Raw genomic sequence first — 17,886 nt, 5'->3', positions numbered from 1 at the left:
TCCTCAGTCAAGCAGCAGGGTGCACCCTGCTCTTGCCTTTTGGCTCAAATCAAATGGTTAATTTCTGTGCAGACACCCCCTGTGCTGCCTTGCTCTTAAGACAAAGCCTGTCCACTCCTTCCATTAGATTTTATTGAGATGTATAAAGTAACGTGCAAGCACACATGTCAGCATGCACTCTTACTTGCTCACATGCATAACCACTAGCAAAAGCTCTGAAGAGCACATACACTGACTCAGACACACGCACTAAAGATACGGCTCATTACCCACAGCTGGCTGCAGCCCCTTGGTTATACAAAAGATGTAGGAGGGGGGTATTGCTGTATATTCATGTATTTGGCTGTCTCCCAAATGTTAATTTGCTTTTAGCTGGCCAAGATTAGAGCTAATTCCTTCCCGGTGCACACTATAAGTAAGTGAGAGTGAGGGTATTTTGAGCCTAAGCTTAAATCTGAAGTGAGTGACACTGTAGGAAGTTACCATTGCAGCTATTCCCCTTTTGACTCCTATCTGTATACTCACCTGACACTGCAGAACTGTCAACAACATTTTCCCTCTTTTTTCATCATCTCTCTTAGCGATGGCCTTATGGGCAAGCCAGCCTTGGGATGTCAGCTGAGGCTACTGACCTCTGACCCAGGATGCAGTCCCAAGTTGCTGCTGCGAACACTTCTGTATGAAGACTGTCACCTGCCCAGAATTCTCCTGGAAAATTCTTGTGAGTCCTTTATTTTAGTTTGCATAGACTGCTGTCTGTAAATATGTAAAGGATGCTGTCTGTGTCCCAAAGTTGTCACAAACATCTGAAATATGGACACCTTTGAGAGAATAATTTAATTCATTAAATTTTTTTCTTTCATTTTTTTTATAATTTTGTAATTCTTTGATCTTGCAGCAGAAATGTGTGGGAGATGTTTATTAGGGTCTTAATCATGGTGCTCCATGTTCCTGATCGAGTTACACAGACTTTGATGAGCTCTATTCATTTTATGAAGTTATCATCAGCATCTTTGCTATCATCATCATTTTCACCTTGGTCATCATCATCACTAAATCAATAGAGCGTAGTAATAAACACTCAACAGGCCTGGGCGAAGCACACGCCCTGACCTTTAAAGATTTTCTATTCCTTTCTTTCGTCTCCACACGGCAACAGTCTAACCTTTAAAGACTGTTGTGCACTCGCACATTAATTCACATTATAGCGACCTCATTAATAACAACTCTCGCTGTCTTGTTCTCGTGCTTGGTGTGAGTTTGACTCAGAGATGCTTCTCACTGCACGCTGCTGTAAATCAGCACTAGAAGCGCTGACTCTCGCGTGTTATCGCGGTGACGGGGTAATTAACCAGGATGCAAACAGACAGAAGGAACAGCTTGACTGAATGCCTTCGCTGCAATAAGCCACTGCACTTCTCCATATGTGCATGGTGTCTCTGTTCTTTGTTGATAAAAATTTTACACTTAACTTACCAACAGATAACTGCACTGAACTAGTTCACTTGCTGTCAGACCTTTTTCAGCTCATTTAACTTTCTTTTAAATTCAGCTTTTGTTAAAGCTTTACATTTCCAAAATAGCACTTTTTTATTATGCTAACCTTGGTTAACTATTTCTGTCCTTAGTTTCACTTTTTATTTTTTTGTTTATTTTTATTTATTTTGTTTTTAAATACCTTGTAACTCAAACGTGCTAATTTGGTCGAGAGCTGGCCAGCCAACTAAATGACCTTTGCATTTTTTTATGATTTGAAAATATACTCCCTCCTCATCTAGAATCAGTTTTTGCATTTGCAGAGACATAATTAGCCTGCATGCTACTCCTGCTACACACATGCACACACAGTCTTTTTATTATCTTCAGTGTGTCTGCTTCCAATTACAGAGCTTTGCAGAAAGGGCTCTTGTGACTGGTTGACTGGTTGTCCGGAAGATAAACAGGTGTATGTACTGGCTGTGTATCAAGGTTGGATAAGCACAAATACAGAGAGGAAGGGGAAAATCAGAAAAGCAACTGAGAAATCAGAAAAGAAACAAAAAAAACATGTTGGAGTTATTGTGTGCTGCATGAGTAGCGGAAACTCCAGAGATGTGCCAGCGCACTGACATCTGTTTTTCTGAAGTCATCTGCTGCTCAGTAATGGGATCATTATTAAAAGGCACCTAGTTAACCTGCCATGCTCTCCGGCACCTCAAGTGGAAATTAATGTTAGTCATCCCCGTTTCCTTGGCCCATTGCAGCCACAGCAGTGATATCCATAACACTCTCCTTTTAAATACCAATTACCAGACAGGCAGCGAACAAGATGCCAACATAATGTCGCCTAATAGGCTGATTGTAGATCAGGTTGGTTTTCCACTTTTGAGTGCACAAGTGAGATGTGTGATTGTGAAATAGCAAGATCGTAAGAGAGGAAATCAGTTTTCATACAAACAAGCAGTAGTGGTACCTGAATGTTATTAAACTGGTTGATCTGTCACTGTACGTGGCTAATTTTGCCTTGTCTTTTCAAAAATAGTCCAGCATTCGTCAGAAGGAAGGCTTGATTCCCTCCATCACAGCACAGCGCCCCCTCATTGACAGTTGCATTACACACACTCTGCAGTACAAATAGCTGTCATCTCCACACTGCAGACTGACAGACCTCTGGATGTCTGCCACCTCTGGAGCAGTGGGCCTTTCCTCAGCAATCCTTGTCAACTAAACACACACACACTCTCTTATTAAGCACACAAAACACATATATAGACATCCATATGGGTTTTACACACACGCACCTCCATTCTCAGCCCTGTTCTCAGACAGCAAACCCCAGAAGGACACCCTGTCTAAACCTCTTCTTTTTCACTTCCTGTCTCCATATACTGTGGATCCCACAGCCAGGGGCTTTGGAATCTGTTTCTTTTTTCTATGTCTTTCTTTTTTTTTCCATCTAGCACAGATGTGGGTTTTTCTTACCCCTCTGTTCCACACTGTCTTTTGTTCACCCTTTCTGTTAACATGTGTTAGGCTGGGCAGCCTTGACATTTTCCAATGTGTTTTTGTTCACAAAAATCAGGATGCTGTTTCATAGGATAGAGTTTTATTTCTTTATTTATGTAACTGCATAGAGCTGGTATTTTTAGGATTATAATTAAAAAAACTGAACAGATTTCATGCTTATCTGCACTCCCTTAAGTGTATGTGTACATAATATGTAAGCCTTTTCATCTCTTTGTACATCTGATTGTTTGCATGCGCCTGGAATATCAGGAATTTGTAAATTCACTGAGGTTTTGAATATCCTTGTATATATCTCTATTGTTGCCAAAGCTTTCTCACCAGGCTAACTGTGTTTTCAGATTTGTGCCAAGGGAGAGGCTCTGAAATAACCCCAGTGAATTGCAAGGCAGGAGATGACTTCATAGTTGCTTTGTTCAACGTTCTCTCTTCTCTGAATAATATCCCCAAGGCCTTGACTCAGGCCTTTCAGCCATACCTGGAAAGAGCACACATATGGGAACATCTCTACACACTGGCAGGTAAAGTAACAAACAGCTGCTTTTTAATGTTGTGGTTCAGGGGTCATTAACCACAGCATGGCATACAGACATGATACATTTTGAAAACAGTTTGAGCTTGTGCTATTCTGCATCATGGCAAATGCTGTCAAGTTTAAAATAAAAAGCTTTAAAGTCTCTTAACAGTTTAGTTCTAAAATGAGCAGAATTGCATACTTAAATTATTTTAAGAAAAGCAGCGTTACAATTAGGATAAAACTTCAAGTTGTCACATAATAGAAAAATATGTTATTAACTACCCAGAGTAATCATTAGAAAACAAAAAATGATAAAATCCAATATAAAAGATCTTTTTAAAATTTTATGCTTGACAGAAATTAAGTAGGTTAAACCAGTGCTTACATTTGAAATGAGAAATGAAAACTGGAGATACACAAAATTTTAGAATTTTTCTGGAGTGAACTATGTTCTAAACCAGTGGGTCCCCCAGGAAGGTTTGAACATTCAGAGCCATTGTGATTAATTAATGTCCACACATTGTCCCTTTTTTAAGAAAAAAAAAGTTAGGCTATATGTTGTTAATTTAACTTTGGTTTTTTCAAAGGGCAGGTCTCAACCAGAATACATGATTTATGGTGAGATTCTGACTTTTGAAAGCATAAAAGCAAGCATGATTTTAGCACAGGGTGGGACAGGGGGTCCATGGCTTTTTAGTATTTGCATAAAGCTAAACTTTATGGGCATGTCCTGCTGATGTTGGGATGACATAGTGATGAAAGTGGGGAAGAAGAGAGTCCACACACCTAAAATCAGGAGCACATTTTCCTTTAATCCAAGTTGTATCTGGTAAGATTTTGTCACTACCAGGTGTAAAATTGACACTGTAGATGCAAATGTTGATGATGACCCTCAGCATTACTCTGCACAAGTCAGTCCACTAACTGTAGTTACTCCAGTAAGTCTGGTTGAGTATGTGTAAAATGCTGCTGTGCCATATTTTAACTTGTCTCTTTACAAAACAGACCCATGTTATGAAACCAGAGTCAGCTCAGCTCCTTAGTTTGCAGAGCTGAAATCGGATTCTTTAAGTTTGTAATCCTGTGATGTCTGCTTTGCTAAGCTGAAACTTTATTTTTCACAAAATTAACCATTTTTTTCTTGAATTTGTTATTTCCTGAACATGTAGGCAGTCTAAGTTGTGAAAACTCTGGCATGCTTAGATAAAGAAGTTTTGTAATAGAAAGTTAGCTTGTGAGATGTAAGATGATCCACACATTTACATAACATAGGTGGCTTGTTTAAGGTAAATTCATTTCAGTGTTTTTAGCATTGTCTTGTTAAGGGTACTGGCATCTTCAATAAACACACATAATGAAATTTGTATTTTAGACTAGGGGTGAATCATGAACAGCAAAATGGTCCCTCACAGTTTACCATCATGACTAGGGAGAACATAATTCTTATGTTTATTGCAACTTTTAAACAGTTAACATAAATGTTTGTAATGTTAGCGGATATATGATAAATGTGTTTACATGCAAATGTTGAATTTTCTTTACCCAGATTTAATTTATAATTAGTTTGCCTACTTTATTTGGGTTTGAAGGCAAGCTGCTCTCCTTTTTTTTTTTCTTTTTTTACAGCTGAATGCACCAACAAGCTTTATTAAAAGTATCAAGCCAGTGCTTTTTAAAGTTCTTGCTAAGCTGGAAAAAGAAGATATTGAAAAGACATTTTTCTGCTTGTGTTTTTCCTTTATGTTATTGTGTTTTTAATTTTTTTCTATTCATTTAGATTTTTCCCTCCTTCTTCAGACAAAGATCAAAGTAAAGAGCACTAAAGGTTTCGATATTTTTACTAAACTGTATTAACTATAAATCCAAAGAAAAACTTCCCTTAAAAAAATATCTTGGCTCTCAAAGCCACTGTTGTCATTGTGGGCACATGAACTAAATCATGACTGTTTCATTGACTGCAATAATTTCCCAAATCTTTTTGCCTCTCTCTGATGCGAGCTTTATTGTCAAGCTTAATCAGAGCTCCTGTGGAGTAGAGCGCTCTTTTTAGTGGTAATTCCTATATCCTGGGTGAGTGGTAATTATCGTAGCATAAATTAGAGTGATTGGAGAAGAGTATTTGGATGGAGATGGAGCACAGGAGGGGTCGACAGAGGGAATGAATGAAAGAGAGAGAGAGGGAGAGAGAATGTGCCACAGAGAAATTCTCAATGTCATCCAATCATCTTTTATCCTCACAGGGTAATTAGTTTAATTATTGGACTGTTCCAAATCTTTGTATTTTAATTTTGGTTACAGGATACCCCCAGTGCCCCCATTTCTATTTAAACTGTTCACCGAGTTAACTTTCGAAGATTACGTTGAGAGTTTACTATTTCATCACTTACTCTCATGTTTCATCACATTGTTGAAGGTTGAGTCAAATCAATACACCAGTCGATACAGTTCAGGCAGTATAGTCTGAGAACCATGTGACTTTGAAAAATAGGTCCAGACCACACCTTCCACACAGGGCTTCTCCTTCAAAAAGCCATATCATTTTCTGTTCCACTTTCCTCTTTTTCTGTGGCTCTGAGGTCACCCATTTGTCAGGCGTCCCTGGAGATTCTAGTGCACTTCCAGTGCCACCACAATAATTCTCTCTTTTCTAGCCTCTGGTTTTACAGCTAGAGCTGTAGGAAGTTTATGGGTGCCATACAACTTCATGCAGTAGATGCTTTGTTATTAATACTAGCAGGATATGAAAGGGCAGAGCAATGAAAGCCACAGTGCACTTCATGAAGGCTGTAGGTGTTCTATTGTCAGGACATCTGGGTTTCATATGAAACCTCTGAAATTAATGGTTGTACTTGCTCTCATTGTAAATATTTCAAGATAATGCTTAAGCTCTGTGGATCAAACCATATATGCATTTGTATTTACACAAAAGCTGAATAATTTCTGATACAGACTAACTGTCAAAGCAAAAATTATAATAATGAAGTGTAACCCATTTTAACATGGTACCAATCACTGTTCATGTTTAAGTCAAGGTATTGGCATATTTATTGATCTGATATATCCTTGGTTAATAATTAGTGTAGTAATGGCATAGGACCAACAGAATAGTATGGAAAGCTCCTAAACTTTACATTTGCTGTATTGCAAGACCTGTTTGTGTTACATGATTGTTAGTTAATTTTTTTTCTTTTTATTTACTGTCAGTGAGATTTCTGCTAGTCACATTCAGGAAAATACAGTTTCTATATGTTTTTCTTTATCCCTTTTTATTTTTTTAAATGCCAGTAGCTTCAAAAAAGACAAAAAAGAGAGAGCATGACAACCCTTCAACATACACCTTACTGCAAGGGTGCACCAGCCTTGATTAAGTTCAGCCGCCAACATTTTCATGCCGAATACCTGTTTTTTTTTTTTGTTTGTTTTTTTTAACACATCTGATTAGTGCTTTTAATTATTGTTTTTCCAAGTACGTATGTGTTTTAATTTTTTTTTTTTTTTTAACCTTCTCTCTTTGTTTGCCGTTTTTAACAGACACGGTGCGGACAGTACCTGTGATGGTCACCTGTGTCCGGGCAATTGTGACCAAGTCAACCAACAGCATTTTAGTTCACCTGGCGTCCATGGTTTTAGGTTGGCAGTCCACAGAGGAGTCTAGAGGGGTTCTGTTAAGACGACATGTGCCAGAGAGTGTCCTGGCGAAAATACCTAAAGACTGGAACTATACAACGCTTGATGCACAGGGAAAAGACACTGCCACAAAAAGTATGCAGAGACTAGGTGTCCCACTTTAAAATCTTTTTTTTTTTTTTTTTTTTTAAACAATATTTTAGAACTGTTTCCCAAACCTAACAATCTTTTTTTTCTTCCAGCTGCCACATCTTTAGCAATTCAAGCATTATCCTTCATTTTCACCAACCTGCCTTTGGCTGTAGCATCCTTGCCTCTTTCCATCCGCTTCCTTTTTCAAGTGGCAGAAAAGCACCTCTCCCAGCATTCCCGGCAGCTGCGCTCAGTGGGCCTATTGCTTTGGGCCCTGCTGGGCTGCTTGATTCAGGGCCTGGAGGACACAGACACACTAGAACAGATCAGTGGTCTGGCTCTGGACCGTGGGGCAAAGGACCGCCTGTCCCTGCTGGCAGAGTGCCTACGGGCAGCCATGAGCATTCAACAAAAGGTAAAGGATTTAGTCAGTAACAATAATAGTAAGGATAGTAGTGTTCATTTCTAATTGTTTTTTTTTTTGAGTTTAAGACTGAGCTTTTTTGCTGTCTCTGGAATGTAATCTCTTGCGTGCCCACTATGATCTAATTATACTCATAGTTGCTTTGATGTGTACCCTGCATTTATTCATTTATCTTAATGGTCTTTGACAGGGCGTTCCGAAACTCACAGTGCACAAAGTGCTTCAGGCTCTGGAGGAAAAAAGACCCAAGTGGATAAATATGCAGCTGCAGAAGGCCCGCAAACTCTGCACAGACAGGTGAGAGGCCACCTGAAAGGATTCCTCCTGAGGTCAAGGTCAGAGTGCTACCGATAGTAATTTATATTAATGACTGTGTGCAGACAGGACAGTGCTGGTTTTTATTCATCACTTGTCTCAGTCTGAAGAAACTATTCTTGTCAGCTTTCAATAAAAATGAGTTATAGTTTTATTGAAAGCATTTTGATTGCAAAAATGCCTTTTTATAAAATCAGTTTCCCAATCTAAATTTTGTGATTCATTGATGAAATGATGGAGTTTGAAGACTGATAGTGTGGTGAAGGAAAAGGTTTACACTGATCAAACTGACCAATGCGCTTTTCAGCTACTTGACATTGGAAGAAGATGCTGAATAAAACACACACACACACACACACACACACACACACAAATATGCTTTTTTTAATCGAGCATCTGATTTATTGTATCATCAAGCTCATTTTTTAAATCTGTAGCAACAATGAATCTTTGATGTATTTGCTGTGGTAAATGATGTGTTAGCAATGCTGTTTGACTGAGTGGCCTGCAGGCTGGAATGATGGGAAAACAGCTTTCATTTTGGGGTGATCGGTGACCTTTGGCTTTGTGTTTTGTAGCTCGTTCCCAGAAACGGTGTTTCTGGTCGCTCACTTCATCATAACAAACTCTGGGTGCATCCATCCTCATAAAAAGGTGATTTAGTGGCGTAACAACTTTAAAAAAAATTAATAAATAAAAACACTGAGTGGATTATGGCCAGTTCTAGGAAATACTGTCTGTTACAGTGACAGGAAGAGAGGATGAGAGGGGGAGAAAAAAGAGAACAGACGGGATGGTGCGGGGTTGGTGAGGAGGGTTGAGTGGAAAAGTGAAAGAAGAGTGATTATGTATCACCTGTCGGAGGCATTCAGTGGGATCATTACTATTCATTAAACTAACCTTCACAGGGAAGTGACGCCTGGCTTGTAAACAATCAGAATACAGTGTCAGAAAGAGAGGGAGCGCGAGCTGTAGATGTAATAACTCCAAAAACTCCTGGCACTTCTCTCACTGGCATCTCGTCCACACATGCACAAATACACAAGAGTAAAACCCTTGACAAAAAATGAAAAAAAGAGAGAGAAATCCCCTGCCCCTCTCACGAGCCCTCCTCTGTTCCCTCATCTCACTTTCCCTCTTTCCTACCCCAACTGTAACCCCCTCTCCATGCCACCCACCTTGTCTTTGCAAAGTAATTTGTAGAGGAGAAGATTATTGTTCTCCATCATGGTGACCCTGGCTGGGCTGACGGGATGCATACACAGATGAAGATGAATGCAGTTATTCCTTGGCGGAGGTCTGCCTCTTTCAGGGCACATTGGCCCTAATGACATGATTGATAGGCTGTCCCAAATCCGGAGGGGCCCTCATTAATCACCCTGCTGACTGAATCCAATCATCTGCTTCACCTGCACAGTGATGGACAGGAAAGGATACAGCGCAGGTGCTGACACGGATGCACAGCCACCATCGCCGACAACAGTACCGCCAGGCCGCCAGGCAAAAGAATGAGGCGATGTACATGGACGAGACGGGTCTCCTCTTCTTTTGCCACCCTCAATGTCAAACAGCCAATGGCTGGCTGACAGGCGACACAGCTTCTGCCACCTTATAATTACAAAGGGGAAGAGGGAAAGAGGAAGGGAGAAGGAACAATGACAGGAAGTGTATGTGAAGGAGAAGATTTGATGGACGGTAGTGTGATACCCGTCCATACAGGAAGGGCAGGAAATGATGCGGGTGTCTGCCAGGATTGGGGACTGTACATGTGTGGGGACCTTGACATACAATTACACACACACATACATATACATGCTTAAAAACAACCACACCAATCATTTTTAGTGCAGCAGCATCCTCTGGTCAGACTCTTCTATGTATCTCATGAATTGTAATGAAAATGGTGAAAATTATTTTGCTGTTGAACCTTTAATAATTTGTTTGTATTTCTCACTTATTTTCACCTGGGTTAGCCTTCATTGGACTTCGCGGTTTTCAGATATTTGAGAAGAATGTTATTTCTTTCCTTACCAAGAATTACATTTTAAGTTAATTTACCCTGTGGAGTGAATGGATTGTCAGGAGACAGAAAAAAAAGTATTAATTTGAAATTGAAAAGTTGTGATATTTATATAATTTTCAGTTGAATGACAAATTTCAATTTTTAGTCCAAAACTCTTCTTCTAACAAGAAAATACTTCTTTAAGCCAGAGGTGTTAATCAGATATGAGCTCACACTCTCCCGCTTCCTATTTCCTCTCACCTCCCTCTGTGTTCTCTTTCACATCTTCTCCTCTACCTATCTCTGTTTCTCTCTTAGTGTGTTTGAGCAAGGAGCAGAGAGAAGAGTTGCTGCAGCTGAACTGACTGAGCAGAAAATAGGCCTGATGCTGCTGGAGGTCTGCCACAAAGCAGGTGGCAGCAACTACCTGAGGCAGATCTATCACATCATCCAAGGCAATGAGGTAGGGAAGCACTCGCTCTCCCCAGCAATTAGGTGGCTGCTGGCCTGAGGCCGCAGGCTGTTCAGGAGGGGGAGACAGAGGGAAGAGGGCTGCTGCCTGTGTGCAGTCTGCTTGCTCTGATCTTCTCATGTGCAGGTGACCTCTAGGGTGCAAACCTTCTTTTTTTCTTTTTTACTGAGGAAAAAATTGTTTTAGCTGAAATCACTTAAACATTTAACATTTTATCAGCAGATGTTTCTCTTGCAGATCTTTCAGAGCAATGATGTGATGGCACAATTTAACATAAATTGAAGTTTATTGGAAATACTTGTTCATGAGGATTGGGGTGCAGTTGGAGCTCCTGTGATTGTTACCGATGTAGTCCTGGCTATTACAATACAACATGGTGTCCCACATACACACCATGTGCAGCTGATGTAATTTGAAGCAATTTGAGAAAATGTAAGTGAGATTCCCAAGAACGGTGTGAGTTTGTCTCCTTGTGGCCCCAGCATCTCCACTGAACCAAGGTCGAGGCAAGAACATGCCGGTCAGGGACGGACTGGACTGCTGGTGAGGTGGAGAGAGAGAAGGTTCAGAGGCCATGTCAAGCTGATGGATGGGTATATAGTGAATTCACACCAGGGTGCCCATCAACACACACCTAAAGATATACTGTACGCAGACTCATTAGTTTATGGTGTGCTTCGTGTAAAACACCTTCACTATGTAAACCATAGAGAAGGTTGCAGAAGTAAAGCTTCTTTCTTTGGTCTGTGTCTGTTTATTACTACCAACTACAATTAATTTCTATTTTTATGAGGCTGTTTGAAGAAAGTTAGTAAAAATATGAGTTGAAGGCTTTATGATTTGTGCATGGGGCAACATGTCTGCAGTGGAAAAGTGGGTTGCATAGTCACCCTCCAACCAGAATATGTGTATATATATATATATACCAAACCTTCTAAGGTTAAAAACATGCTATATAAGTGCAGACCATTTATCATCTTTCTGCACATGTTTTGGACAAGCGCAGTGGAAGTCTGAACTGAAGCATTGTGTGCTTCTGCCCGGTCAGCCAAACTAAAGATAGGTAATGAGACGTTGATCATCATTATTAATAATTCAAGTGTGTGTATGATGAATGTCCTTTTAGTATGCTCTGTTGTTCTTTTAGTTTGAGGAATGCTAGTTTACTTGTATCCTACCCTTTTGACTTTAGTGGTTTCTACTCTCTCATGGTCTTAGTTTGGATGTTTTTTTTATTTACAGAATACACCTTGTCAGTCATATCAGTTACGATGTTTATCTCCTCTGTGTTATCTTTTCCTGTCACATCTTGGGTGCAGGAGCTGTTGATGTCTAAACTGAATGGGGGCTCAGACTTTCCAGATGACACTCCACTCTTAGTGAGCTTTGATGTTGGCCCAGAGTGTCCTGCTGGCATCACCCGCTTCAACCCTCTTCTTCAGTTTGACCACATTGGCAAAAAGAAGTTGCATCAGGTTTGTTGAGCCTCATCATGTTATCATTATAGTTTATTCAGTTATCGAAATTTATATTTATTACTTACTTTAGCTCTGTGATTTATCTTCTACAATTCTACAGCTATTCAGGTAATTGTTCAAGTGAGCTTCAACTTTTCAGACTTTACACTGTGTAGGTGTACTTGTCACAGATAGTGTGGTGTCATTTTAACTTTAACCAAGGCCAGCTGCTTAATGTTGAAGGTTAGGAGCTGTTTTGAGTCTCTAGTGAACTGGATACTGCAGCAGTCTCTGAAGTTGTCAGGTCTTTCTGGGGCTTGGCTTTCGTGTTTCCCAGAGGTTGCTGCCTTTTCCGAGCAGGGGGCTTGCCTTGCAGGAAGAAAAGAATGCTGAAAAGGTGAAAAGATAAAAGAAATTTTCTTTTTCATAAAGAAATGAGTAATGTTAAAGGAGAGTGCAGTCTTAAAGTGCACTTCTTTTGGGCTTTGAACCGCGTATTCTCTTATCGCAAACCTATCCCCAGGAGTGGCATAGTGATGTTCAGTTAATTGTTAGATTTTTCTCTCCATAAAGGCAAGATACAGGTACCTCTACTTAAGCTTCTCCTCTTTTATCAAGGGATATGCTGGTCATGTCACACAAGACAATAAACAAATGCATTTTTTTTTCTTTGCATAGTCTTGTTGCTATTTAAAAATGTATTAGATGTATTTAAATGTATGTGATCCCTTATAATGTAGCTGTGCTTGTTGCTATTGTTTTTTCAGGAGCAGACGCATTTTAATCCCAAGTCTTGGCCTATTTTCGGCTTATCACAGGAGGCTGCATAGCTTTGCATAGAAACACCCTATTAAGAGAATGATTAAAATGCCTTCTCCGCTTCAGGTGCCTGTGTTGTTTGTCAAATAAAATGGAGGGAGGAGAAAAAAAGTTAGACCCATCAATCAACTGTAAGGAAGAAAAAGAGGGGAACTGATGGGATGGATGGATGGATGGAAGGATGGGTGGAACAAGTAGAGTTCTCCTCCTTTTGTCAATAAAACTCAGCCTGGAGTTTAGAGTGACATTTTTGCAATCAAAGCAATCTGATTTTTATTTGCTTTCCCAATATGGTGATAGTGCCAAGTGTGTTTTTCCATGTGTGCTTGTGTGTTTCAAAAAGAGAGAGAGTAACGAAGAAAGAGATGGAGAATGAGAGGGGCTGGCATAGTTCCATTGAAGATGGAAAGAAAAAAGGGCATAGCAAGAAGAGTAACGACTCGCTCCAAAAATTGATTTATCTTTCTATAAATGATGGCTACATCCCCCCAAATGGATTTATAAATTAATTGCTGTCTTATTGGAATAAAAACCTTCTTGTGTGGACATGATTGATCGCCTGATGTCAGTGGCCTGTGCTGGAGACCCCCCCGGCCCCACCCTCCTCCTTTGTTAGTGGGTCCCAGCTGGAGCGGTAATGCACTGATGGTATTAACCCTGATTAATAACTAACAATACGCTTTCCTCATACATCAACAGACTGCAGTGGTTGACTGGGCATGGGACTGGTCGAGACTGCTGCCAGCTTATGAGGGCATGAGTCAGATCACCTTCAAAAGTCTGCTGGCCAACAGGTAAAATAATTTCCTTGTTGTACATATATCCATTTATCTGTGTTACTTATAAAGATGAAATAGTCCAGGTGTTCTTGATCAGTGCTTCAAATTTCTTGTAATTCACTGTGATTTTGATGATGGAGGTAAAGTTGTGGAAGCTGATTCTTTTCTTACATGCATTAGGACTGCTAAAATAAGGCAAAATTATCACACTTATTTTGGTAAAGGTTGATATTTTGTTGATTTAAAACATTTTTTTAAGACTTGGGAAACATTTATTTAAATCCTTATACTTTAAAACAAACCTCACTTTTGTACTCAGACCCCCATACCAGTAGTCATGTTGACATAAAGACCTCTCTTTATCATCTCAGTTTGAGCTAAACTAAGATAAATTGAGCAAAATAATTGCTTTTGAATGAGTGTTTGAGAATAAAAATCAATCATTTGTCACTTTTAGGTGGTTGGCTACATATATGAAATGCTAGGTAACACTTATGTCTGATCATATGCTACTTTGAAGCCCTATGAATTGATGGTGGATAAAGACCGGCTGGCTCAGATCCTTGTGTCACCTGATTGAAAATTTTCAACCAAGACCACCTCTCCTGTCCCATCCTCCTGTTCTCCCTCCTCTCCTGCTCTACTCTGCAACAGGCATAAATATTTATGCATGTATGTGACACATATTAGATTGCAATACTTCAGGCTGTTCCCTGTTCTCCATTCACAGCTGTCACGCTGCCAGCTATCAGGGAGCTATGGGGCTACTGCACCTTGTCTCCACGCCTACGCCCAATCCATTCTAAATCACTGCCATTGTAACACACACACACACACCTTTCTAACAAAGGGCAAGCTCTGCATCTGCCAAGGACACAGGCCTAATAAGGGTGAAGTACGCAGCTCTGTGCTGCTCTGTGACGAGCATTTTCGCCTTCATGCCTCTATCCATTCTTCCCACACATGCATATTCCATTCTTCCCCTCCTTATGTGCTGCTTTGTTGCATGGTAAAACAGATACTGTCATTGCTTGACTGAGCCAAATTAGGGTTTTGGGAATTCATGAATAGAAACTGAACAAGGTGGATATTAAGTGAGATAGTGGAAGATGGAGAGAGATTAGACTTGTGGTTAGAGATTGGGAGTGACATAAAGAAAAAGAGGAGCCAATTTTGTTGCCCCCCCCCCAAAAATAAAAAAAAAATAAAAATTATGAGAAAGATGGGGAAGAGAGGTTATATAATTCACCCTAATCTCACAGTATCAAAGTGTCTTAGATTCTGTCATTTCCCTCATTAGCCTCTCTTTGTTAGGCCAGAGGAGCAGATTTCATGGAGGATTTAGAGAATGGCTTTGGTTCTGCCTGAGTCACTCGCACATAGCAGGAAGTTCGTTTCACGGCTGACGACATGTAAGCTGTCAAACTTTTTCTCAGAACCATCTGTGACTCAGAAATATCTCTCAAGCTATAGAAGGCCATTCACGGGATAAGCACACTGATGTCTGATCCACTGATCCATTTGTTAGAGCAGATAAGGGTAAGGCTCTCTGCATAACCACAGGCTGAAGTGCCCTCGGCTGTTTTCACACAGGCTCCACAACAATTACTCTTATACCATCTCCAGTGGCTGAACAAACCAAAGCATATATCTTACGGCTATCATTCTGACCTTGTGAGATCCACATCCACATTTTCTATCTTATAAGTTTTAGTCTCCTTGAATGACTTCCTTTCCCTGTACACAGCTAGTATTTTTTTTCTCTGCTCCCTGGACTTTGTGAGTTAGCAGTGCAGCCCACTGGCCTCCAATATATTGTTATAGTGGCAGGACAGTTATTGTGCCCAGGGTTTATATCACATTCTAATGGAGCAAGGCTATGAGTTAAGGGCGGTAGGCTTTTAAACCAGGGCTATTAAATCACTGTTCAGATGACTTCATTAGCAGAACAGGACACATGCTGAGACACTTGTGTCTGCACACACAAACACACTCACACAGCCCCATGCATATACATACACTTTCACCCCGCTACCTTGACGATGTAACATCGGGGCCAGACAGGAGGGAGAGTGGATTTATACAGGTGTGTGTGTCCTTCTATGTCACCTGCCACTTCAGTTCCCCTAGTATGATGGCTCATCCATCATCTGCAGATTGAGCTTTTCAGCAGAAACCTGACTGATTAATACTGGAGGACCCCCAGGGTTGAGTGGCTGACTAGCTGACCTGACTTCCTGGCAGGCTTGCTGTTTGAATGGGTAGATGGATTGCTTGTGTGCAAGCTAACTTTTAAGCCTACTTATTTACTGACTACATTGTGGGCTCGCGCTGTTAGGTACTTTCTGATTGGTACAAGGGATGTAGTGATATGTAGAATGGTTAGCTGGATTAATGGCAGGCGAACATTTATTGAATTATGAGAAGGCTGACTGTCCTGCTTGCAGCTGCAAGAATTTATTGCAAGTTGGATGATGAAGGTCTTATCTATATTAGCAATCTATAATAGAATATGAGCCTATCTAGAATTTCTTATGTATTTTTTTTTTCTTTTACGTGTTTTATATTATGCATTTTTATTTACATGTTAGATTTTGTGCCTCCTACCCTAACATATCCTTTTCTAACACTTCAGTCACCTATGCTTAAATGATTCCAGCTAGCCTGAATAACAATTGACTTGCAGAAAGAAGAGACATACCACATCATACAGTATTTAAGAATCAAGGTCCATGAGCAGTACTCAACAAGACTACAGTACATTTCTGATTTATATCAACCAATGTGATGTTTATTCATGCTCTTCATTTGTCAGTATGTAAGCAGTTTCAAAGAAAAGTTTTTTCTCCAATATGCAGAAATCAGTTACATTTCCAGGTTAAATATGTACTTGACATTCAACTTTGAGCAAATTGTACACGGTGGTAATAGTTGTTGTGATCTAATGACTGAAATGTGACCCTGTTTCCCTCTTTGACTTAAAGTTATGAGCCATGCTTTGTTAGAAATGCATTATGTTTAAGTACCAAGTGATTGAAGTGAAACTGAATACTTTTTAGGAATCTGCAAACTCAACTGTACTGTCCTTAGTCAGTTTTTGAAATAGTCTTTGCTTTATTCTATTTCAGCACACATTTGGGAAAAAAAACACTCAATATAAAGTCAGCGTCGGCAACGGTTGAAATTAATGGCAGCAGTTCTGACCCTTCTCATTCTTTTGTCTTCTGATTGTGTTGCGAGGCCTTTATGTGGCAAAGTCTTTGGTATCATTTTTCTTTTCTATCCAAAGAATATCAAAACAAGCCTCAGAAAGGGTATGGTGCATTGTCGCAGACAAAAGTCACATTTTAACTGTCATGTGCCAAGGTGACTTTTTGAAACCATTTTCCGGTGCCTGTGTGTCAGAGAAGGTCCTCTGACCTGGTTGATAAGGGGTAGCCAGCAATGAGGGATGAAGCTTCATGTGTCACAGGGCATTCTTCCACTCCATCATATGGACCTCATATCATTCAAGGACATCCATGCTTAGATCTGCTAGTTCAACTGCTCCAAGTATCCTTCCTAAAACTAGTATGAGACAATTGGGAGGATTTCTTACACTGACCTGCCATGAATATAAAGTAGTGGCTTCAGTTATTTTTAGAGCTAATTTTCTGAGTAACCACCAACTCAGTGCCAGTAGTAGTGACCCACAGAGTTTATACTTTTAAATCCAGATTTTTACTTTGCATCCAGATTTTAAAGCTTGATATTGTAAGCTACAATATAAATTCCAAACACTTAAGCTGTTCCTCTGCACTTCTCATTGTTTCTGTTACCCCTCAGGTCCATAACAATAGCAGTTTGTAGAAAAATGCCAGTCTGTGGCATTCTCTTGCTTGAGCAGCTCCTTAAATTGCGGCGATAGACGCTTGTGCTTTCAGGAAGTGGGCAATCGCCATCTGTTCTTGGGTGCTGCCATATGGTGGGCTTTTTTCTTTGGGAATAAAATAAAAACAAATATGTCAGAATGTTCGTCTTCCTCCACGGACGCTGATCAACCTGGGGAAAAGCTGGATCTGAGTGTGTCTGAATTAATGGTCTTACTTTACGCTTCAGGGAATGAGCGAGTGTGTGTGCTTGTGGTTGTTGGGGCTTTGTGCAGGTGTGTAAGTACATGAGCATGCACACACTAATGCACATTTATGTAGAAGGGGGTATTTCTTGAATCATTTATCTGACTTAAAAGGCAGCGTTACCAAACAATTTTGAGCAGTTGGTTGCCCTAGTCTTGGAAGCATTAAACAATACAGGAGAAAAGAGCTTCAAGGTTAGCAAGAGTGACATTTCATGGCTGCCA

General features: G+C 40.1%; 1 protein-coding gene across 4 annotated transcripts in view; it reads left to right on the top strand.

The window, feature by feature from the left end:
* Positions 1 to 17,886, top strand: part of kiaa0825 (KIAA0825 ortholog) — a 115,326-nt gene that overhangs the window by 34,981 nt on the left and 62,459 nt on the right. For 2 of the 4 annotated variants that reach the window (XM_042000325.1, XM_042000324.1), the window contains exons 15-23: positions 582 to 721; positions 3,345 to 3,524; positions 7,052 to 7,282; positions 7,390 to 7,694; positions 7,894 to 8,000; positions 10,339 to 10,483; positions 11,812 to 11,967; positions 12,287 to 12,346; positions 13,468 to 13,562. In XM_042000325.1, coding sequence (XP_041856259.1) covers positions 582 to 721; positions 3,345 to 3,524; positions 7,052 to 7,282; positions 7,390 to 7,694; positions 7,894 to 8,000; positions 10,339 to 10,483; positions 11,812 to 11,967; positions 12,287 to 12,346; positions 13,468 to 13,562 — 1,419 coding nt within the window. The remainder of the gene's footprint in view (positions 1 to 581; positions 722 to 3,344; positions 3,525 to 7,051; positions 7,283 to 7,389; positions 7,695 to 7,893; positions 8,001 to 10,338; positions 10,484 to 11,811; positions 11,968 to 12,286; positions 12,347 to 13,467; positions 13,563 to 17,886) is intronic. The other 2 variants (XM_042000327.1, XM_042000326.1) reach the window with 1 other exon arrangement.

This window comes from Melanotaenia boesemani, chromosome 11, assembly GCF_017639745.1.
Source record: "Melanotaenia boesemani isolate fMelBoe1 chromosome 11, fMelBoe1.pri, whole genome shotgun sequence".
In the NCBI taxonomy this organism is placed as follows: domain Eukaryota; kingdom Metazoa; phylum Chordata; class Actinopteri; order Atheriniformes; family Melanotaeniidae; genus Melanotaenia; species Melanotaenia boesemani.
Note: the sequence above shows the minus strand (reverse complement) of the source record. Positions and strands in the feature narration are given on the sequence as shown.